The 20,156-nt window shown below is 46.4% G+C and overlaps 1 protein-coding gene across 15 annotated transcripts in view; it reads left to right on the top strand.

Annotated features, from left to right (window-relative positions):
* The window catches only part of huwe1 (HECT, UBA and WWE domain containing E3 ubiquitin protein ligase 1), a 56,777-nt gene that overhangs the window by 21,668 nt on the left and 14,953 nt on the right, over positions 1–20,156 (top strand). For 9 of the 15 annotated variants that reach the window (XM_048242367.1, XM_048242371.1, XM_048242372.1 and 6 more), the window contains 26 exons: positions 43–124; positions 247–423; positions 2,811–2,967; positions 3,227–3,648; positions 4,011–4,206; positions 4,557–4,724; positions 4,964–5,112; positions 5,198–5,264; positions 5,516–5,739; positions 6,194–6,405; positions 8,206–8,388; positions 8,821–8,993; positions 11,885–12,054; positions 12,149–12,224; positions 12,317–12,415; positions 12,646–12,773; positions 12,882–13,041; positions 13,224–13,452; positions 13,951–14,129; positions 14,306–14,395; positions 15,776–15,936; positions 16,781–16,826; positions 17,744–18,106; positions 18,405–18,615; positions 19,146–19,288; positions 19,886–20,106. In XM_048242367.1, the coding sequence (XP_048098324.1) occupies positions 43–124; positions 247–423; positions 2,811–2,967; positions 3,227–3,648; positions 4,011–4,206; positions 4,557–4,724; positions 4,964–5,112; positions 5,198–5,264; positions 5,516–5,739; positions 6,194–6,405; positions 8,206–8,388; positions 8,821–8,993; positions 11,885–12,054; positions 12,149–12,224; positions 12,317–12,415; positions 12,646–12,773; positions 12,882–13,041; positions 13,224–13,452; positions 13,951–14,129; positions 14,306–14,395; positions 15,776–15,936; positions 16,781–16,826; positions 17,744–18,106; positions 18,405–18,615; positions 19,146–19,288; positions 19,886–20,106 (4,486 nt within the window). The remainder of the gene's footprint in view (positions 1–42; positions 125–246; positions 424–2,810; positions 2,968–3,226; positions 3,649–4,010; positions 4,207–4,556; positions 4,725–4,963; positions 5,113–5,197; positions 5,265–5,515; positions 5,740–6,193; positions 6,406–8,205; positions 8,389–8,820; positions 8,994–11,884; positions 12,055–12,148; positions 12,225–12,316; positions 12,416–12,645; positions 12,774–12,881; positions 13,042–13,223; positions 13,453–13,950; positions 14,130–14,305; positions 14,396–15,775; positions 15,937–16,780; positions 16,827–17,743; positions 18,107–18,404; positions 18,616–19,145; positions 19,289–19,885; positions 20,107–20,156) is intronic. The other 6 variants (XM_048242382.1, XM_048242377.1, XM_048242373.1 and 3 more) reach the window with 5 other exon arrangements.

The following is a 20,156-nucleotide window of genomic DNA, read 5'->3' as shown; positions in this document are numbered from 1 at the left end:
TTAGTGGTGGAGTTGACCTTCTGCTGTTCTGTGTGTGTGTAGGTGGATCACCCCCGTGCTCCTGCTCATTGACTTCTATGAGAAAATGGCAGTCTCCTCTAAACGGAGAGCTCAAATGAACAAGGTGGGTAGTCTCGCCACAGTGCAGAAATTATTACACTATGGCAATTAATCCATGGATCTTTAATTTAACGGATCGGTTTGAAGCCTGTGGTGTAAATTGTTTGTCTGTTCCCCCATGTCCAGTATTTGCAGCCCAATGGCAACAACTGGCGCTGGTTTGATGACCGCTCAGGCCGTTGGTGCAGCTACAGCGCGAGCAACAACAGCACCATCGACTCGGCTTGGCGCGCCGGGGAGACCAGCGTGCGCTTCACCGCCGGCCGGCGCCGATACACCGTGCAGTTCAACACCATGGTGCAGGTATGGCTGATGGTTCCACCCTGGTCTTACTCGCAGGGTTACTTACTCACATAATGCATGTGGTAACAGAAGATGGGCCTTTCTTTAGCAGCCTTTTCCTAATTCCTGTCCCTCTTAAACTATAGAAGTTTTTACACTGCCTGATTTGCCGCGATATATATGGGCTTTATGGCGGAACACCTGCCGATTTTAGAGACACCGAGGTGGAACGAGGGTCGACATGGCCCGCCAATTTTACCACCAAGGAGTGTAGTCACAGAGGCGAAACATTTGGTTCCGTCACCAGTGTAAAAGCATCATGGCGGAATGGAGGAATTTGGGCGGGCTACATATGTCTTACCCACCACCAGGAGATTTAAAATCTTTTTCTTTTTTTTTGACTGATCAACAGCAGCAATAGCAGCGACAGCACATTACGACAATGTTTAAATCCAGTAATTTAACGCCTGCTATATTTGACTGTAGGTCGGAATGAAATCGGGTGCTATATATCCTAAAATCCAGCGATAAAACAAAGCATGAACTGTCGACTATCTTAGCAAGATTTTACATTATCGTGTTACCTCTCCCATTTCTGCCTGTTCTTTGCTGTTAAGCCCAAATACACATGCATCACATTTCGATGGTTACTGGGATTGTGTACAGCCAAACTAACAAGCTAAAACGAATGGGATGTATGACATCTGACAACAGATGCATAGCTCTAAAGTATTCATACTCTTGCAGCATTCCAAGCGTTAGTACTACAGGTTCACATTCCATGCTGGACTGTGCTCAATATTTGTAGTTTTATATCAAGCAACATATTAATACCTTAACACCCATTAATAGGCTATGGCAACTTATAGTGGCGCAAAAAAACTGCACACTTCACAGCGTAAACTACCGTTAGCCACATAACATCTAGGAGCTGGACATTAGCCAACTTAAAAGTTGTATGTTGATGTTCAAACAAAACAGAGAGCTAGCTCGCTAGTCCCTCCCCCTCCCTCCCCTGCAATTAAAACTCTCCTAAATGTGCATCTCGCCACTTTATGGTCTAGTATACACAATTATCCATAGTTAGTATATCGTTCTTTCAGTCATGCTTTCTTCTCAATACGAGCTAGTTAGAGATAGTAGGATATGGCCAGGATATCACACAGGCCAGGATATCACACAGGCCTGACTAAATTCAACATTCTCTCTAGAAACACTTTGTTGTAGCCTATATGGACCTGGCATACCAAAACTCGCGATGGTAGCAGGCTTAACACTTACAAACTGTCATAGTATGAAAGTAGTTTCTGGCATCCATTAGAAAAGCACTACTAGATGAATGGCTAACAAAACTTAATTATACCCTACATCTTACTCGTCTTCATGGAATAGCAACGTCTCCTTCACAGTGGTGAGGGCAAAATTATTGATGGCAAAATCCCCAGCTAAACTGATGCATGTCAAAGCTATTGTTTTGAAAATCATGCACAGGTATGCGTTGCTCTTCACACCCTAAGTTGCTATTTGGGCCTGCCTCCTGGCTCCTCAACATGTGATCTCACTCCAGGGCGGCAATTTTCCACCTCCTTTTTAGACAGATAATGCGGCATAAAGACGTCTCCTCCCTGTGAATTTTGCACGATCTCTATCTAAAAACAGCTTATGTTAAAATGCTGTGATTAGCAACCAGAATTAAAAAAGAAATCCCTATGAAAAACCTACAAGTCTAAGCTTTAGTTAAAAAATGTCTTCAGTGTAAGTAATTAGTCAGAGGCATCAAAGGTATTCTTTTATTTTTTGAAATGAAATGTCCATTTATTCCCATGTAATTTGTAAATGGCTACCTTTTGATATTCAGTCAGGAAACACTGCAGTTGATTTATTACTTTACCACAGCACTATGGGTCTAAAACTCAGAAGTTGAGTTGAGTGTATAAGTCATAATACTGAACCTAGTCTAGATGGGCGAAAGAGAATTGTATTTGAATCTTAAATTGTTTAATGCTCAGTAAAATCCCATTTGCGCAACCCTGAACTAAACCTAAACTAAGTGTCCACCTGTTTCAATGGTTGTTGTTATTCTGCCACATTCTTGTCACAGTGAATTTACCTTCGCTAGCCATGCATAATTTAGTGTTACTCAAATGTCAAAGCATTGAGTATGGCAACCCTTCACAGCTATATTGACTTTCATATTTTGAATAGGCAGTCCAGACAGCGTAACCTTTTGAATAATGCATGCATGAAAAGTTTTTTTTTTTTTATTATTTGTAATTGAAAATAAAAGTCTTAACCATTTAGCTCTATCACATCACATTTTCCTCTATGTCCTTCTGGCTTTCTCCATGCTCACCATCTCAACTCAACTGTGTGTGTGTGTGTGTGTGTGCACGCGTGCGTTTGTGCAGGTAAACGAGGAGACAGGGAACCGTCGGCCGGTGATGCTGACTTTGCAGAGAATGCCACGTGCCCCCAAGCCCTCCAAAGCTGGCAGCGCCACTGACGCGGACAGGGAGGAGGGAGAGCGCGAGCGTGCCAAGACTGAGGACGCCCAGGCTGATGCAGGTAAAGCATCTCTCTCCACAGCTTTGGCTAGATAGATAGAACAAGTGTGAGCACCAGCAAAGTCATGAAGGCTAAGCACATTTTTGTCCAGCCTATCAGTTTTTCATGCTTAGTAAGTTGCATTAGGGTTCACAAATGCAGAGGCAGAGACGCAGGCCAACCCCAAATGTCCTAGTTCATCAGAGCATTGAGTTTTGTATCGAATTTATGATTTGTCCACCACTGAGGCTGGATCTGAAATTTCACTCGCATCTTTTAGAATCTGCGTCCACGGCCGTGGAGATGGCCCCACCCAAAGAGGAGACGGAGCAGAAGGAATCGTCTACGTCGTCCTCCGCAACGCCCGCGGCCGCCCAGGACTCCTCGTCGCCGGCGGCGTCCGAGACTGGCGCCATTGTGGTGCAGGGCCTGACGGAGGAGATGACGACGGTGCTGATCCGCGCCTGCGTGAGCATGATCAGCGTGCCGGTGGACCCGGACACGCTGCACGCCACGCTGCGGCTCTGCCTGCGGCTGACGCGCGCCCACCAGTACGCCATGATGTTCGCCGAGCTCAAAAGCACGCGCATGATCCTGGGCCTGACCCAGAGCTCGGGCTTCAACGGCTTCACACCGCTCGTCACGCTGCTCTTCCGACACATCATCGAGGACCCGGCCACTCTCCGACACACCATGGAGAAGGTGCCCTGACCGATTCACTGTGCTGCTGTTTATGGACCCTTTCAAGAGAGTTCCATTATCAGCATCATAGTTGGCCCCACAAGACTTACTTTTTAACATTCCATATGTTATCTTAATGCAGTGGAAGTAGATTGGGGCCCAAATAGAACGTTCAGGCATTGTTTTTGTTTTTATTGTTGAAAGGGTCTATATCCAGTTTGTCTATGTGTTTGAATGAGTGTATGACATCAATTAATTTCCCTTTTCTTTCTTGTTGTCCCATCATTCTCTTTTTTTACCTGTCTCGCCATCATTGTCTTTTTCTCTGTTGTCGCTCACTGTGTCTGCCCCTTGCGCTATCTATCTGTCTGTCTGTCTCTCAGGTGGTGCGTTCTGCTGTGACCAGTGGGGCTGGGAGCACCACCTCAGGCGTGGTGTCCGGCAGCCTAGGCTCGCGAGAGATCAACTACATCCTGCGGGTGCTGGGACCGGCCGCCTGCCGCAACCCCGAGTGCTTCACGGACACGGCCAATAGCTGCGTGCGCATCGCTCTGCCCGCCCCGAGGGGTGCAGGTACAGGTGAGTGGTCGTGCATCACACATGCAAATATGTGATGGGATCTGGGAAAACCCATCACAAACCCACCAACTTAAAATGCTGCTAGGATGGTATCCAGGATGTTGCTAGGATGGTATCCAGGATAGGGGACTGTATCCAGGGTGTTGCTAGGATGGTTTCATAATCTTGGTGAGTTGGTGAGGGTTTTTCCAGATCCCATCACATATGGTATTGTAAAAGCTGAGACAAAGCTATGAATGCACATAGTGGAGAGGTTGTTGTGCAATATCATTTGTAGAATGGTTCCTCTTGGTATGTTTATACTTCATACTCCTGTGATCATTATAATCATTGATGGCTCTTCCGTCTAGCATCAGATGACGAGTTTGAGAACCTGAGGATCAAAGGGCCCAATGCAGTACAGCTGGTAAAGACTACCCCCCTGAAGCTGTCTCCCTTACCATCCATTCCTGACACCATCAAAGAGGTCATCTATGACATGCTCAACGCCCTGGCAGCCTACCACGCCCCTGAAGAGGGTAAGCCTGAACCAGAGCCAGCCAGTAGAATCAGCTTACTGCTCTAGTCCATATGCTGTCAGTCTGCAGTCTTTTCGCAGAGCTGTTTCAACTTCCTTTTTTTTTTTTTTTTTTTTACTTTTCTCCCTCATCATATCTCCTCTCTCTCTCTCCCTCCCTCTCTCCCTCTCTCCCTCTCTCTCTCTCTCTCTCTCTCTCTCTCCCCCTCTCTCCCTCTCTCCCTCTCGTGTTGTGCACAGCGGAGAGAGGAGAGGAGCGTGCTGCACCTGTGCCTGGAGGTCAGGACCTGTGCCAGATCCTGCAGGATGTTGGAGACGACGTGTACCAGCAGTATAGGCTCACGCGCCAGGGCAGCGACTTCGACTCGCAGTCGGCCTTCCACATCAACGTGAGTCTTTCATCATTTCTGTACATGTGTGTCTGTGTGTGTCTTTGAAAAAGCTCTGAATCACACCTCTGCTCTGCTGTTCCAGACTCAGGTGTTTGCTGCAGATGGAGCCGTGGCAGAATCCTCCCAGTCTGGCACTCCACAAGGAGAAGGTAACTCCCTGAACACACACACGCAGACACACAGACACTATTATCAAGTCTCAGACCTGCATAAATCCTCTTTCATGCACTCTTTGTTTACTACCATTTGTCTGACCCTTCCTAGCCTCCACACACACACACACACACACACACACACACACACACACACACACTATTAGCAAGCCTCTATGGACACGTGCATAAATCCTCTCTGGTTACCCTTCCTCCTCACCCCCATGCGTCTGCACCCTTCTTTGCAGCGTCCACGCCAGAGGAGATGCGCGAGGAGAAGAAGGACCAGGAGGGCGATAAGAGCGCCGCCTCGGAGGAGAGCCGCGCTGCCAAGGCCAAGGCCAGCAAGCCGCTCATGCCCACCTCCACCATCTTACGCCTGCTGGCCGAGCTGGTGCGCTCCTATGTGGGCATCGCCACCCTCATCGCCTCCTACAGCTACACTGCCGGGCAGTCCGAGCTCATTAAGGAGGTCAGCCCCCCTTCGGCCAGCACACCACTGCTCTTCCCGGTCTCTCCCAACCAACACAGGAGCAAAACCGCTCAGAACGAAACTCATGGTCATGGGGGTTGGTAAAGGACATCACTGTTTATAGAAGGCTGAGTGCCGAAGGCAATTACAGCTGTGACGATATCCTTTACCAACCCTACTCCCACTTGTCATATTGGTTAAGTATTTAGAAAGAACCGTATGTGGTTGAACATCAATGTGTCAGAGGACCATGAATCTATTTTATGAAGTTAATTTTTAGCCATTTGAAAGTGGAGGCATTTGCGTAGGTGATTAACATTTGTATTGACAGGTTGAGGTTAATCTCAGGTTAACTGCTGACCCCTTGTGCCTTAACCTTGTTCCTCTGTGAGGAGACTTGTCAGCTGTGTGTCAGTGGTCTGAGTGTCCCGCTTCTGTCTCTTGTGATGTGTAGGACTGCAGCGTGCTGGCCTTCGTTCTGGACCACCTGCTGCCGCACACGCAGAACTCTGAGGACAAGGACACACCCGCCCTGGCCCGCCTCTTCCTGGCCAGCCTGGCGGCCGCCGGCACTGGCACCGACGCTCAGGTGGCGCTGGTCAATGAGGTGAAGGCTGCCCTGAGCCGAGCGCTGGCCATGGCAGAGGGCACAGAGAAACATGCCCGGTGAGTCACTCAACGCTCCGCCTGACACTGCAGCTTCTGCCTGGCAGCAAGGGATGACAGGCAGACTGCTCACACACACACACACACACACACACACACACACACACACACACACACACACACACTCAGGCAGGCAGGCATGCATACACACACACACACACACACACACACACACACTCAGGCAGGCATGCATACACACACACACACACACACACACACACACACACACACACACACACACACACACACACTCAGGCAGGCAGGCATGCATACACACACACACACACACACACACACTCAGGCAGGCATGCATACACACACACACACACACACACACACACACACACACACACACTCAGGCAGGCAGGCATGCATACACACACACACACACAGGACAACAGGGTTGGGCAGATGACTCACACAGATTGACATGAGCAAGGGAAAGGTTGTGAATTAGTATAGCAATTGACTGGTATGATATGCTGTCATAGGCTACATAATGTCCTATTACCTTTCATTTGAGACCAGGATTATGCTTCTACACAAAGGGGTTCATGTGCAGTAAGCATTTGATTGTCAGTATGCATTTTGGATAACAAAAAGTCCTATGGGGAGTATCCATAGGCATTTTACAAAACGCATGGGCATACCTTGGCAAATAATAGTCTAAAGCACTCATATTTTCATTCTATATTGATCTACTTTTGCACACAACTTCACAAGACCTGGTGCTAGGGCTCAGTTGTGTTTCTAAGGGATATCAAGAGACCTAGAGGGCTGAAATGTGGTCAGTTCAGAGATGCTTGTAATCCGGCAGAAAGAAAAAACTATATTCTAGCCTCTGTAACTCTTTGTGAGTACATCACACATTTATTTTGACTGTTTCCTACAAAAACTAGAGGTTCTCAGCTTTCTATAGAGGTCCAACATTTGATGGTAGGCCCCAGAAGAGGTGGGAACAATGCCCTTGTAAATAGGCACAGTGCAATTTCAGGCAAAAACTTGAAATTCTTTTTGAGAGTTATGCTGTTAATGCCAATGTTAGATAGACACATTTTTTTAGGCAGGCTACTTGTCGTCTAAATGAACGGAAGGTTGAAATTAAATATCCACCGATATTACATTGATATTCTCTGATTTTTGTGTAGCACATATGACAATAGGTCGCGTTATACAGCCCTGCATAACCTCTGCCGTTTTTGTGGCGAAGGCATGCATTCCTTCATAGTAATATTGAATATTCTCTAACCATCGCTGTTTTGATTGGTGCAACACAACAACTCCTCGTCATCTTTTCTTGGAGAGTTCTGCGCTATGCTGTTTTGTGCTGCTTTCTGCCCCTGAAAGGTTGTATCAGCGATTTCAGGCCCAAAAAATCGAATCTTTCCTAACGATCCGCTAGCTGTCTGCCCCATGAGCAGGCCGTCAAAAGAACACATCTCTGTAGGCAGCCTAGGCTCCGAGGTCTGTACACAAAAACAATTGCTACCAACAAGGGTTGGCAGCCCACTCAAAGGCAAAATAAAGTGTTTCAACCAATAACCGACGAGATGCGCGTTTAGGAGAGTTTTAATTGCATGGGGGGGAGGGAGTAGCGAGCTAGCTCTGTTTTGTTTGAACATCAACAGAAGTGACGTATCCCCGCTATCACTGATACAACCTTTAATTGTGTGCACATTTTTCTGTGACTATGTATGCAACGAAGGCATTCTCAGGGTCTGCTGAGGTGGTGTTGATGTGTATAAATGAGCTTATGTGCCTGTGCTCTTTGAGTGACTGTGTCTGTGGTGTGCCCCCCAGCCTGCAGGCTGTGATGTGCATCATCAGCACCATCATGGAGTCGTGCCCATCCACCTCCAGCTTTTACAGCACAGCCACCACCAAGACACAGCACAACGGCATGAACAACATCATCCGCCTCTTCCTCAAGAAGGGTCTGGTTAATGACCTTGCCCGCGTGCCACACAGTCTCGACCTCTCCAGGTATACACACACACACACAGGTTAAAAAATAAACAAGATGTTGACACTGGAATAAAAGCCAGATCTAAGACTATGTAACATTCACTGTTGTAATATTGAAAACCCTATAGAAGGAGTTAGTGAGATTTGATGAGTTTGAGTACAGATTTCCTTTAAAAAGAAAAGCCATTCAGAGAGATTTGGGATTTGGTTAAGATCGGTAGGATATTTGCCACATATGGATATTTCAAATATTTAAGTAAGTGTTTTAAATCTTGCCAATACAAAAGAAATCATCATAGCAGTATTGTTGACCATAAAGTGAAAGCATAGATCTACATGATCTATGTATTTTGCTCAGCACTGTTGTGCAGACCCATTTCTAGAATATTTATCAGGCTGCAGCTTTGTTTAAATGGACTCCCATGATGATTTGTCTTTTGTGTGCATCAGTCCTAACATGGCAAACACCGTGAATGCCGCCCTGAAGCCCTTGGAGACGCTGTCCCGCATTGTCAACCAGCCCAGCAGCCTGTTTGGGGGCAAAGGAGGCTCCAGCAAGAACAAGACGGAGCATGACACTGTTGGCACCACCAGAGATAGCAACAGCAACACCCAAGACCAAGGTATTCCGCATGGCAGTACTAGCAGCAGAACAACCAGCAAAAAGCAAACAACATCCAGTGAAATCAAATGCAAATTATAAATAAACAGATAAACCACATTGAGCTTTAGATCAAACCTGTTGGACCACGGTGAGGCATGGGCTGTCTAAAGGAACAACACTGATTTAAAAACAAAGCCAGAGAGAGAGATGGCCAGATGTACACAAAAAGTTCTGTTGCAAAAAAATGCAAAGACAGTGTTATTTCTGTGGCACTTTGAGATTGGCTTGCTCTCAAAATACAAAATGATGTGCATGTTGTTTTAAAAAAAGCAATTTTGGTTGTAGATGAAACCTTGCTGGGTCACTTGGGGTGGAAGAAATTACTCTGGGAATACACTTTGGCTATTTGGCGAGCTGTGCTACGCAAGTGGTTACCAGGCAACAGACATCTTTGAACTAATACTTCCATCTGCAGCAGTAGAAACAGAATCCATGTGGCCCAGTTCTCTTTCTTTACTGCTGTGTTTGCAATGCTGGAGGTAAAGTCACAATGTTGTTGCCATGTAGACGGTTATAAATTCTGTATGCTGCTGTCTCTCCCAAGTCAAGTCAAATTTATTTATATAGCACATTTCAAAGCAATAGCATTGCACCAAAGTGCTTTACATAAAATAATAATAAAAATAATAAAAGTAATAATAATAACAATAGTACATATACATACATATAATAAAAAAAAAGGGAGAGGTTTGGGAGTCAGGGAGTGTTAAAAGCTAGGGAGAAGAGGTAGGTCTTTAGGTTGGATTTAAAACTACTAATAGTGGGGCAGGATTTCACAACATCAGGAAGGCTATTCCAAAGCTGGGGAGCATAGACAGAGAAAGCTCTGTCACCTTTGGATTTAAGAGAGGCAGAAGGAACACAAAGAAGACACTGGGAAGATGATCGAAGAGGTCTAGGAGGACAGTAAGGAATTAAAAGATCACATAAATACTGAGGTGCTAAACCATGTAAAGCTTTGAAAACAAACAGAAGAATTTTAAAATGAATGAATGTTTCTTAGATCCAGTCAGTAATCTGGCTGCAGCATTTTGGACCAGCTGGAGTCTGTTTAGAGTAGATTTAGTTACACCTACATACAGTGAGTTGCAATAATCAAGCCTAGAGGAAATAAAGGCATGTATAAGGATTTCTAAATCACTGTAGGAGAGAGAAGACTTGAGCTTTGCTATTGTCCTAAGTTGGTAAAAACTTCCCTTGACAACGCTGTTGACTTGCTTATTAAAAGTCAGAGAAGAGTCTAAGAAAACACCTAGGTTCTTGACCACACTGTGATGGTTAACAGACAGAGGGCCAAGAGACTTGCTTACATTGTTGACAGAATTTGGTGGTCCAAAAATGATTACTTCTGTTTTGCTGTCATTTAGCTGTAAAAAGTTGTTAGCCATCCAATTCTTAGTGTCATTAAGACAAAGAAAAAGGTTTGTCAATGAGCAGGAATTTTCAGGGGCCACCGGTATATAAAATTGGGTATCATCTGCATAGCAGTGGTAACGACTATTGAATTGATTGAAAATGGAGCCCAGGGGAAGCATGTATAAAGAAAATAATAGAGGCCCTAAAATAGAACCCTGGGGGACACCACACTTAATGGGAGCAGATGACGATGAAGCATTGCCTAAATGCACTGAAAAAGATCTATCAGTTAAGTAAGATCTGAACCAATTTAATACAGTGCCTTGCAGACCAACTTCAACATCCAGGCGTTTTAAAAGTGGTCAATGGTGTCAAAAGCAGCACTAAGATCTAACAGGACCAATAGGGCACAAGAGCCAGAGAGCAATAGATCATTATGGACCTTAAGTAAGGCAGACTGTGCTATGAAGTGGTCTAAAACCGGATTGAAACTTGTCAAGGATATTAGAGGTGTTTAAATAGGAAGAGACTTGTGACAGAACAACTTATTCTAAGATCTTAGAGAGAAAGGGCAGTTTAGAAATGGGCCTATAATTTTTCAAATCAATGGGATCAAGGGAAGGTTTTTTCAGGAGAGGTTGCACAATAGCGTGTTTAAAGCCAGAGGGTACTACTCCATTAGCCAGGGAGCTATTAATGATGCTCAAGATAAAAGGGCAAATAGCTGCAAAAGCTTCTTTGAAAAGGTGAGATGAAAGAATATCAGAGTGGCAAGAAGAGGGCTTCATATGAGAGACCACGTCTGACAACTGTGAGGAAGAGACTGTGAGGAAGTTTCATTTGTCTCAGCACAGTGGTTAAAACTGTGAAACTACACTGTAAGCAATCAAGCCGCAGGAAACAAATGGATTTGTATAGGATCTCCCCAAAACACCATGATTCCTGTTAGAGAGTATGACACGGAAGGGTGTTAACGCAAAAGTAGAAAAGTTAATTCAATGGTGTGCTTGATAATGAGGATGTGACGTATGATGGAATACACCAGCAAACTCTGAGTGTAGTGTGTAGATGAGTGTATAGTAATTAGGGGTGTAAAGGTACACATTCTTACAGAACTGTTTAAGTACTGGATGTTTGGTTCAATGTGTGTACCAAATGCGGTCTTTAACAGTAATCAACAGTAGGCTTTTTTGTGTGTGGACCATATTTCAGTTCCCACACAAATATAATACGTGGCGGACCCTGTGTCAGTTTAGTCAATTAAAATCAAAAAAACATTTGACACTTCAAAATACTATTCCCGTTGCATATCAGCAGTATTGTCAGTGAATTTAAGGCTTGCCGTACCTGAAATAAATCGAACAGTGACTCCGCTAATAGTAATTACAGAACAGTGACTCCGCTAATGGTAATTCCAGAACAGTGACTCCGCTAATGGTAATTCCAGAACAGTGACTCCGCTAATAGTAATTCCACTGCTGTCCTGTTCCTCAGGCGAGGTGGGCGAGGCAGAGCCTGTGGAGAGCCGCCACCGGGGCCAGGGGACGGACGCTGACCTGATGGACGGGGAGACGGAGGGGGACACGGTGGTGATCGCCGGGCAGCCCGAGGTCCTCAGCACACAGGCCATGCAGGTGGGCTCACCTGTCGTTCGCTGCATGAGAGTACGCACCCTAGACATACTTCTCTTCATTGCTTACTCATATGAGAGCTCACACTTAAGCATATCTGACTCTGTGTGGCTTTGTGTTTTGGTAGGTGGAGAATGAACTAGTGGATTTGATAGATGAACTTCTAGAGGGAGACCCAGGCACTGTCAATAGTACTATAATTGGTAAGTGGGTAAAGAAAACTCAGTTTCAACCTAGAGTGGGTAAGGATAGGCAAGGAGTGTTTTCTTATTGGCTTTTTGTATTCTCTTATCAGTTGGACCCAGTGGAGAGGACGAATCTCAAGAGGATGTGTTGATGGATGAAGCTCCTTCCAACATGAGTCAAGCCTCCACACTACAGGCCAACAGAGAGGGTATGAACTTTGTCCTGAAATTAAAATCTGGCAAAAGGCCTTAACTGTATGGGACTGTATTGGTCACTTTTGTCAACCCATCCATCGGGAATAACAGCTTGCCATAATAGCATGCCATTGAGCTGTAACTACTGTTTTCTTTGTGTAAGTGAGTGTGGTGGCCTGTTGTTTACTAGTCAGAGGAGCCATCAGTGAAGTGTTTGCTTCTAATGTGCTCATCTTCTGTACAGACTCCATGAACATCCTGGAGCCTGAGGATGAGGAGCACACCCAGGAGGAAGACTCCAGTGGCAGCAACGAAGACGAAGACAGCCAGGATGAAGAAGAGGAGGAGGAGGAGGAAGAGGAGGAGGATCAGGTGAGTCTGAAATGTGTAATGTGCCCATTTTTTGCCCACTGACCCGCAGATTTCCCTTCTCTTCTTCCGTTCATTATAACATCACTAATCTTCTCGTACTTATTTCAGGATGATGAAGAGGGAGATGAGGATGATGACGATGAAGGCTCAGAGATGGAACTAGACGAAGACTTCCCTGACATCAACTCTGCTCCTCACATTCGCTTTGAGAGGTTCGACCGCGATGATGACCTCATCATCGAGTTTGACAACATGTTCTCGACCAACGGTGAGTAATGATTTTTTCCTCATCTTTTCCGGTTCTCTTCTGCCTTGCTTGACCTGTCCTTGTGTTGAGTTAAGTGTTGAGTAGCTGTAGCCGTGGTGTGTGAGTCTCTCCCACAGATCCAAAGGCCCATGTCTATAACGCCGCTGTTCTTCTCTTGTCTGTTCTTTATCGCGCTCCTGTAGCTGACATCCCTCCCTCCCCAGGCAACATCCCCAGCTCCCACCCGCTGATGGTGCGCCACGCCGACCACGGCTCGCTCACGCTGGGCGGTGCGGGCAGCAGCAGCCGTCTTGCCCAGGGCATGGGCCGCAGCCAGCGCACCCTGCGCCAGCTCACCGCCAACACCGGCCACACCATCCACGTGCACTACCCCGGCAACCGCCAGCCCAACCCGCCTCTCATCCTGCAGAGGTGAGGAGTCGGGCGTCGACAACCAAGAACGTCCTCTCTCAAATGCGCCGTGCAGGGACGGGGACAAACATTATGCATGCTAGCACTTATTCACAGTCCAGGCCAACGGCCACTGGTGTCATCTGACGCACGTCAAGTGACGCCAGAGTTTAGAAATCTATTATTTTTAACGGAGCAAAGCCCACTGGCGGCGTCTGACGCGCGTCAATGCCAAATTTTTTCGATCTCTTGAGCGTCAAATCCATAGATGCGAATGTCATTGCCAGTGGGGTTTGGCCTGAAGTTCCACAGCCGCTCATAGTCGTTCACACTCAGTCACACGGCTGTCCATATACTTTGAGTCAGTAGGTGTTGAACCATAGATAATTCATAATCCATAATCCAATCCAATTTTCATTTTTAAGGGTCTTTAGTGTGTCCCTGGTGTTGTTGTTGTTGTTGTTGTCGTTGCCCTCGTTGTCTCCTCTCCTTCACGCCGGTCTCTATGTGCTTTTGCAGGTTGCTGGGTCCCAGCGCTGCTGCGGACATCCTGCAGCTGTCCAACTCTCTGCCGCTGCAGTCCCGAGGCCGCACGCGTCTCCTGGTGGGCAACGAGGACGTGCACATCATCGCCCGCTCGGATGACGAGCTGCTCGATGACTTCTTCCACGAGCAGAGCAGCACGGGTGGACAGGCTGGTAAGGATGGATCACGACACTCACACAAAACCCCCATCACATCCAAGCCTTCAAGGCGCTGACCATTTATAGCTGACCATTTATAATAGAACATTTCCAGTTGCTTGCTGATGACTGTAGGCACCGCTCTGTATTTGTCAATGGTGTTAACCAGTGATCCTTCCTCTCCACATCAGGCACTCTCTCCAGTATTCCCACTGCCTTAACCCGCTGGACAGATGAGTGTAAAGTGTTGGATGCGGAGAGCATGCATGATTGTGTAGCTGGTAAGTAGACCTCACACTGTCCTTCGTTAGCATTTCTGGGTACTAATTGATTGTAGTAATATACATATTCATATATCAGAATGCTTATTGCCATCGCACCAGGGGGGAGCACAATGACATTTGTTGTGCAAACCTAAAATGACGCTTACACACACACACACTCCTCCACACATACACAAACTCCACAGAACAATATGTAGATGCACAGTCCTACACACACATGCACACACCTTTTTCCACATTTGCAAGAAATACTAAAATCATATCACAGAGCATCCACCACCTGCTTAAAGGTGACCGGTCCAAACGGTCTGTAAAAACATTTGCATGTTGGTGGGCGCAGTCTCTGATCACTCTCCCTGGGACCTCATCTGGCCCTACAGCCATCCTAGCATTCAACAACCAGAATATTCGCAGCGTCTCCTTTGTCTGTATGGACAGCAGGTGGGGGTGTAGCTCCCTTATCTCAATCCCTGTTGTTTCAAAGAGGGAAGACACAATTGAGCTCCTCTGCTAAGGAGACATTGTAATCTGTTTTTTTTCCGATCACTCCTCTCCTTGGCGATATGCTGAATGCTCTGCCACCTACATGTGGGATCCCTTTAGCCCACTTGATGCCTTTTGTCCAGGTTATGGAAAAAATGTCTGTCTCTCTGTCACCTAAACTAAAGGCTGCTTTGCGCTCTTCCATACATTTACAATTGACATTTAGTCATTTAGCTGACGCTTTTATCTAAAGCGACTTACAAAAATGGAAAACAATCAAGGTACAATGCGGCAAGGACATGTTAGTGCAGCAATAAGTACTATTCGCATAGAGTCAAGTGTCTAGTGTCAAGTGTTCTAGAAGAGGGATAGTCAAGCGGTAAGTGCTAGAATTAGTATGTGTAGTTGTTGGTAGTGCTAGGAGAGCAGGTACTCTCTGAAGAACTGGGGCTTCAGGGGGTTTTTTGAAGGTAGAGAGGGACGCTAACCCTGCTCTTGTAGAGACTGGAATCACGTTCCACCAATCGGTAGGGTTCGGACCTCTTGGAGAGATGTTGAGCTTTGTTGGGAATGTTGGGGAGTTTATCACTTAGTTTCATTAATAATATACTGGGTTCACTGTGCACCACTGTAGTGGCATAGACATTATCCAGTAGTACTTTTAGTTCACACCTTGTAAAAATAAGATATTCCCTTTTTAGAGGACGTGCTGTACTTTGTCTTGGCTCAGTAAGGTTACACACATTTTCTAAGGACTCGTGCTCCCTGAAGCCATTGTCTCTACACTTGTGTGCCGCGGGGTGGCGGGAGGTCAATGTAAATAATGAATGAGTCCTAAGTGTGTGAGAGTGTGTAAGGTCATCTCTGCTTGCGTCTGTCTCTCGTCTCCTCCAGTGGTGAAGGTGCCCATTCTGCAGCACCTGGAGGGCCTGCGGGACGAGGAGCTGGAGGAGCGCCGGGAAAAGAGGAGACGGCAGCTGGCCGAGGAAGAGGAGGCCAAGCAGAACGAGAGGAGTACCTCCGCTGGAGAGGAGAGCAGGGAGCAGAGCCTACAGGTGAGGGCCAGGGAGAGCGAAATACTGTGTGTGTGTGGTGGTTAGTTGATAGATAGATAGATAGATAGATAGATAGATAGATAGATAGATAGATAGATAGATAGATAGATAGATAGATAGTCTTTATTGTCATTGACACTTTTTGCAAAGGTACAACGAGATTGAAAGTGCTGTCAACTCATGAGGTATACATAAGAACAATAATAGTTTTAAAAAATGCACATATATAAAAATATAAAAAGAATGTAAACATATATTGCACTGGTTATGAACAGGAATGGTTCTGTACAGATTTCACTGGTAAAAAGAACATTACTCCTCCATAGAATTTGCACAGTGGGTTAGGGGCCAAGAACAGACTATTTCAAATTTTAAGAGTTAAGGGCCATTATTGCCTTCGGATAGAAGCTATTTTTTAAGCGGTTTGTCCTGGTTTTCATTGTTCTGTATCTCCTGCCTGATGGCAAAAGCTGAAAAGGTAATTAAAAATGAAAGGTAATTAAAGTCAAGGATGTGCAGAGAGAGGGGGTGGTTTTAGAAGGGGGTGGGGTCCTCCACTGATGCAGTACAGGGAGCAGTAATAGAGGGTATATGGAGCGGGAGAGGCAGTGGGTTAAAACGGCTCAGACATGGAGGCAGAAGTAACATCCATACAGCTGATCAATAGTTAACAAAGGCCAGATCATGGCTGGCAGCCAGGCAGGATGGGGCAGTGAGGGCTTCTGTGTTGTGGATCGTGCGTGCGTGCGTGCGTGCGTGCGTGTGTGTGTGTGTGGCGTGGCACATGTGTGTGTGCAGGATGACGTTCTGCTCCAGTAGTCATGTCTGCGTCCTCTCATTACAGGGCTCTGGCCTGGGAACCGTAAACGGAGCCGGAGAGAACACTGCAGGTACACGCCATTTTCCGTTTTACAGCCTCCTACTGCAGACACAAGAGCACTCTGAACACGTCTCCTTCATATGATAAAATGTGTTGGCTGTTTTCTCTTCTGCCTCGTAATCGTGTAATGGAAGTCACAATGGATCTTGAGCGTCTCTTTAATGCGCCGCATCAATGGAGGAGCCGATGCTTTAGAGCCCAGTGTGTGTGCGTGCTGTGGGATGAGGTAGTAGTTTGTATAGTTTTAAGATCACACCAGATCTGGGCGATAACTATACAGTCTACTGTCTTTCCCACGGCATATGCCGAGCAACTCCGAAGACGCTGCCCCTCCCGGGAGATCCACCATCCGTTCCATGTCTCGTTTTGAGCTGTTGCTAGGCAACTGGCAGGCCTGGTCACCAAGAGATACAATTTATTTAACACCATGTGCAATGCAATCATTATCTAGTTAGTTCTGTTTATGGCATTAGAGCCTGCGATGATTACACAGATTAGATGCATAATTGGCATATTGTTTGCCTTTTCTCACTCAATTCACTGCTACTGAGTTGCGCAGTCAGTGGCGCTGACTGTTTCCTCAACCGCCGCTGTCATTGTGAATGGATGTCTGGCTGTGGTGAGGTGAGGTAGTAAGTTGTGTTGTTGTTGGGGATCAGGATAGAGCGACCCCTGGAGGGAGATAACTATACAACTTACTGCCTTCCCCACTGTGGCTGCAACTCACCCCTCTGCCCACAGACACAGTCTCTTTATTATGTGCTGCAAAAGATGATGAATGCTCAGTAATAGAAAAGTAATATGCCTCTGGTGTTTGGAAGAAGTCATTTTTTTTATTATGTTCTTTGATGTGCTGATGTCATTTTATGAGCCTGTTCATTTCTTTATTGCTTACTTTTCGTCCTTCCTCGTGGTTTCCCTCTGCAGAAGGGGAGCAGGCTCAGGGCGGCGTCTCGTCCAGCCTGGACCAGCCGCGCACCTCCGAGGGTTTCCTGACGGCCCCACCGTCCGGAGAGGTCACCCCCACCACGCCTGCCCCTCACGAGCAGGCCCTGGTCTCCCTGGAGACGGCCATCAGCCAGCAGGTGCACCAGCCAATCGCGGAGCTGCTGCTGGCCGAGTCGCATGGCGATTCGCTGGGGGCACTGGCGGGCGCGGGACTCGGCCAGCTACCAGCGCCTGACCGGCCCAACTGTGAAGCCGAGGCCTCTCAGATGGAGATGTCCCCCGCGCCCACTATCGGTGAGGGAGGGGGAGAAAGAGGAGGAGCGTTGGAGGCAGTCAGGGAAGGTAGATTCACTTTGCCAACAACAAAAAAAAAACAACAACAACAAACCAAAAACAAACCCCAAAATCTTTAAACACACTGTGGTGATGAACATGATCTGACGCTGTTTGGGCTGTTTGGGCTCCAATCTGGATTCAAGCCAATTGGTGGCATTCAGTTTGGTAGAAACCAGACCCTTTTTAAAACAAATATTGTTGTATAGAGATCTATCACAGTGTATTTATATATCTAGGGAGTTTCACTGGATACATGCATGTTGGATGTATAGATTGAGTTTCATTTCCTGCTTTGCTGTCTCAGCCTCTCTCAGTCCAGACATTGCTGAGAGTTCTGAACCCGTGCCAGTGGGCGTGTCACAATTGGAGGGGTCTCCCATGGACACCAGCAGCCCTGCTTCTGCCACACAGGAAGAGCCGGCCGCTAGTTCGGCACCTGCCAATCAAATGTCCCAGGAGCTATCTGGGAGCGGTGACAGCGGGTTGACCGACAGGCAGACAGACGCTGAGACTGGGTGAGTTTGGTGCGACCACCCCAGCTAAGGATATGATGGAAATTATAGATTTGTTCACAGAACAATTTTCAAACCACTTGGACTGTTTTACATAGCGATTTTCAAACCACTTAAATACTGTTTACTTTAAACCAAGCCACAGGAGGAAGTAAAGATACTCCCATTTTAAAGGAAAAAAAAAAAAGTCCTGAAAAATCATAGCCAATCGCCAGAGTAGAATAGGAATTCTTGGGTTAAGCTAGTTATAGTCAAGGGGTCAAACATACATACGCACATAAACTTTAACTGTAACGGCATGAGGAATGATGTCATTGGTGATCACTTTCAGAACGATTTTGAGAACGATAAAAAGCTGACAGCCAATCAGAATCCATCCAGTTTTAGCCATCACATTCATCAACACAGAGAGACTTTTCTTATCGTTGGTCAGTGTGGGTGCTTTTATAATTATCGTTCTAGTTATCATTCCTAGTGTGAATGGCCCTTAATGATTGGGATGGTATTACATTTTTCACCTCCATAATGAAAAGGCTGCTGTCTGCCGACAGCTCCACATCTGTCTCGTCGCCCGGAGAGACCATGCCACGGAGTGATAGTGCTGATAGCCAGTCGCAGGCTATCCAGGAGGAGCCCCTGCCATCTACCAGCAACGACGAGGATGACCCGCTGGCAGGTGAGGGATTCACTGGACTGTAACAAATGTTACTATTAGTAGAAAAGCTTTAGTCAGGAATCTGGTCGGTTAGAACCTGCCCTCACAATTTCCTCCTTAATTCTTTTGTGCTTTTCCGTATATTTAATGTCATGACTTGTACCGTTAATAATTGATGTGAAAAGATGTATGGCAGGGTAGGCATTCTTATCAGTGTTCCATACATCTCTGTACATTTACTTTGGCCTTGGTTAATCCCTCCTCTGCCTCTGATGGTACACTGCCTCAGGGATTCCGCTAGGATTTTTTCTTGCCAGTCAGATGTCCAGAAATAATTAATTGTACAGGACAAATTTGAAATTTATCGGTCATGTTCCAACAACAGTCTCTTGTAAACGCAAATCGACACCAAATGTACACTTGACTTGGGTTGCCAAAAGGGAGTTCTGAAATCCGTTTGATTTTTTTTTTTTTTTTTTTTTTTGTGAACATGAACATTAAAGAGAAAATCGGATAGAATAGGAAGTTTAAGAACTTTTTTTTCCATCAATTTCACCTGTCAAAAACTGGTGAATGGCAGCTAAAGGAAACACTGCTCTGTCCGCTCTGCCTCTGTAGGTATCAGTTTGCCTGAGGGTGTGGACCCCTCATTCCTGGCCGCCCTTCCCGAGGACATCCGTCGGGAGGTTCTGCAGAATCAGCTGGGCATCAGGCCTCCGTCTCGCGCCACCACCGCCACCCTGCCCTCTGCCGCTACTCCCGTACTCGGGGGAGGGGCCGGCATCACTGAGGTCAGCCCAGAGTTCCTGGCTGCTCTGCCACCTGCCATCCAGGAAGAGGTGAGGCTCTTTGGAGGACACATAAATAGAAAAAAAAATATTTTTAAATG

Source organism: Alosa alosa, chromosome 4 (genome assembly GCF_017589495.1).
Source record: "Alosa alosa isolate M-15738 ecotype Scorff River chromosome 4, AALO_Geno_1.1, whole genome shotgun sequence".
NCBI classification, from domain to species: Eukaryota; Metazoa; Chordata; class Actinopteri; order Clupeiformes; family Clupeidae; genus Alosa; species Alosa alosa.
Note: the sequence above shows the minus strand (reverse complement) of the source record. Positions and strands in the feature narration are given on the sequence as shown.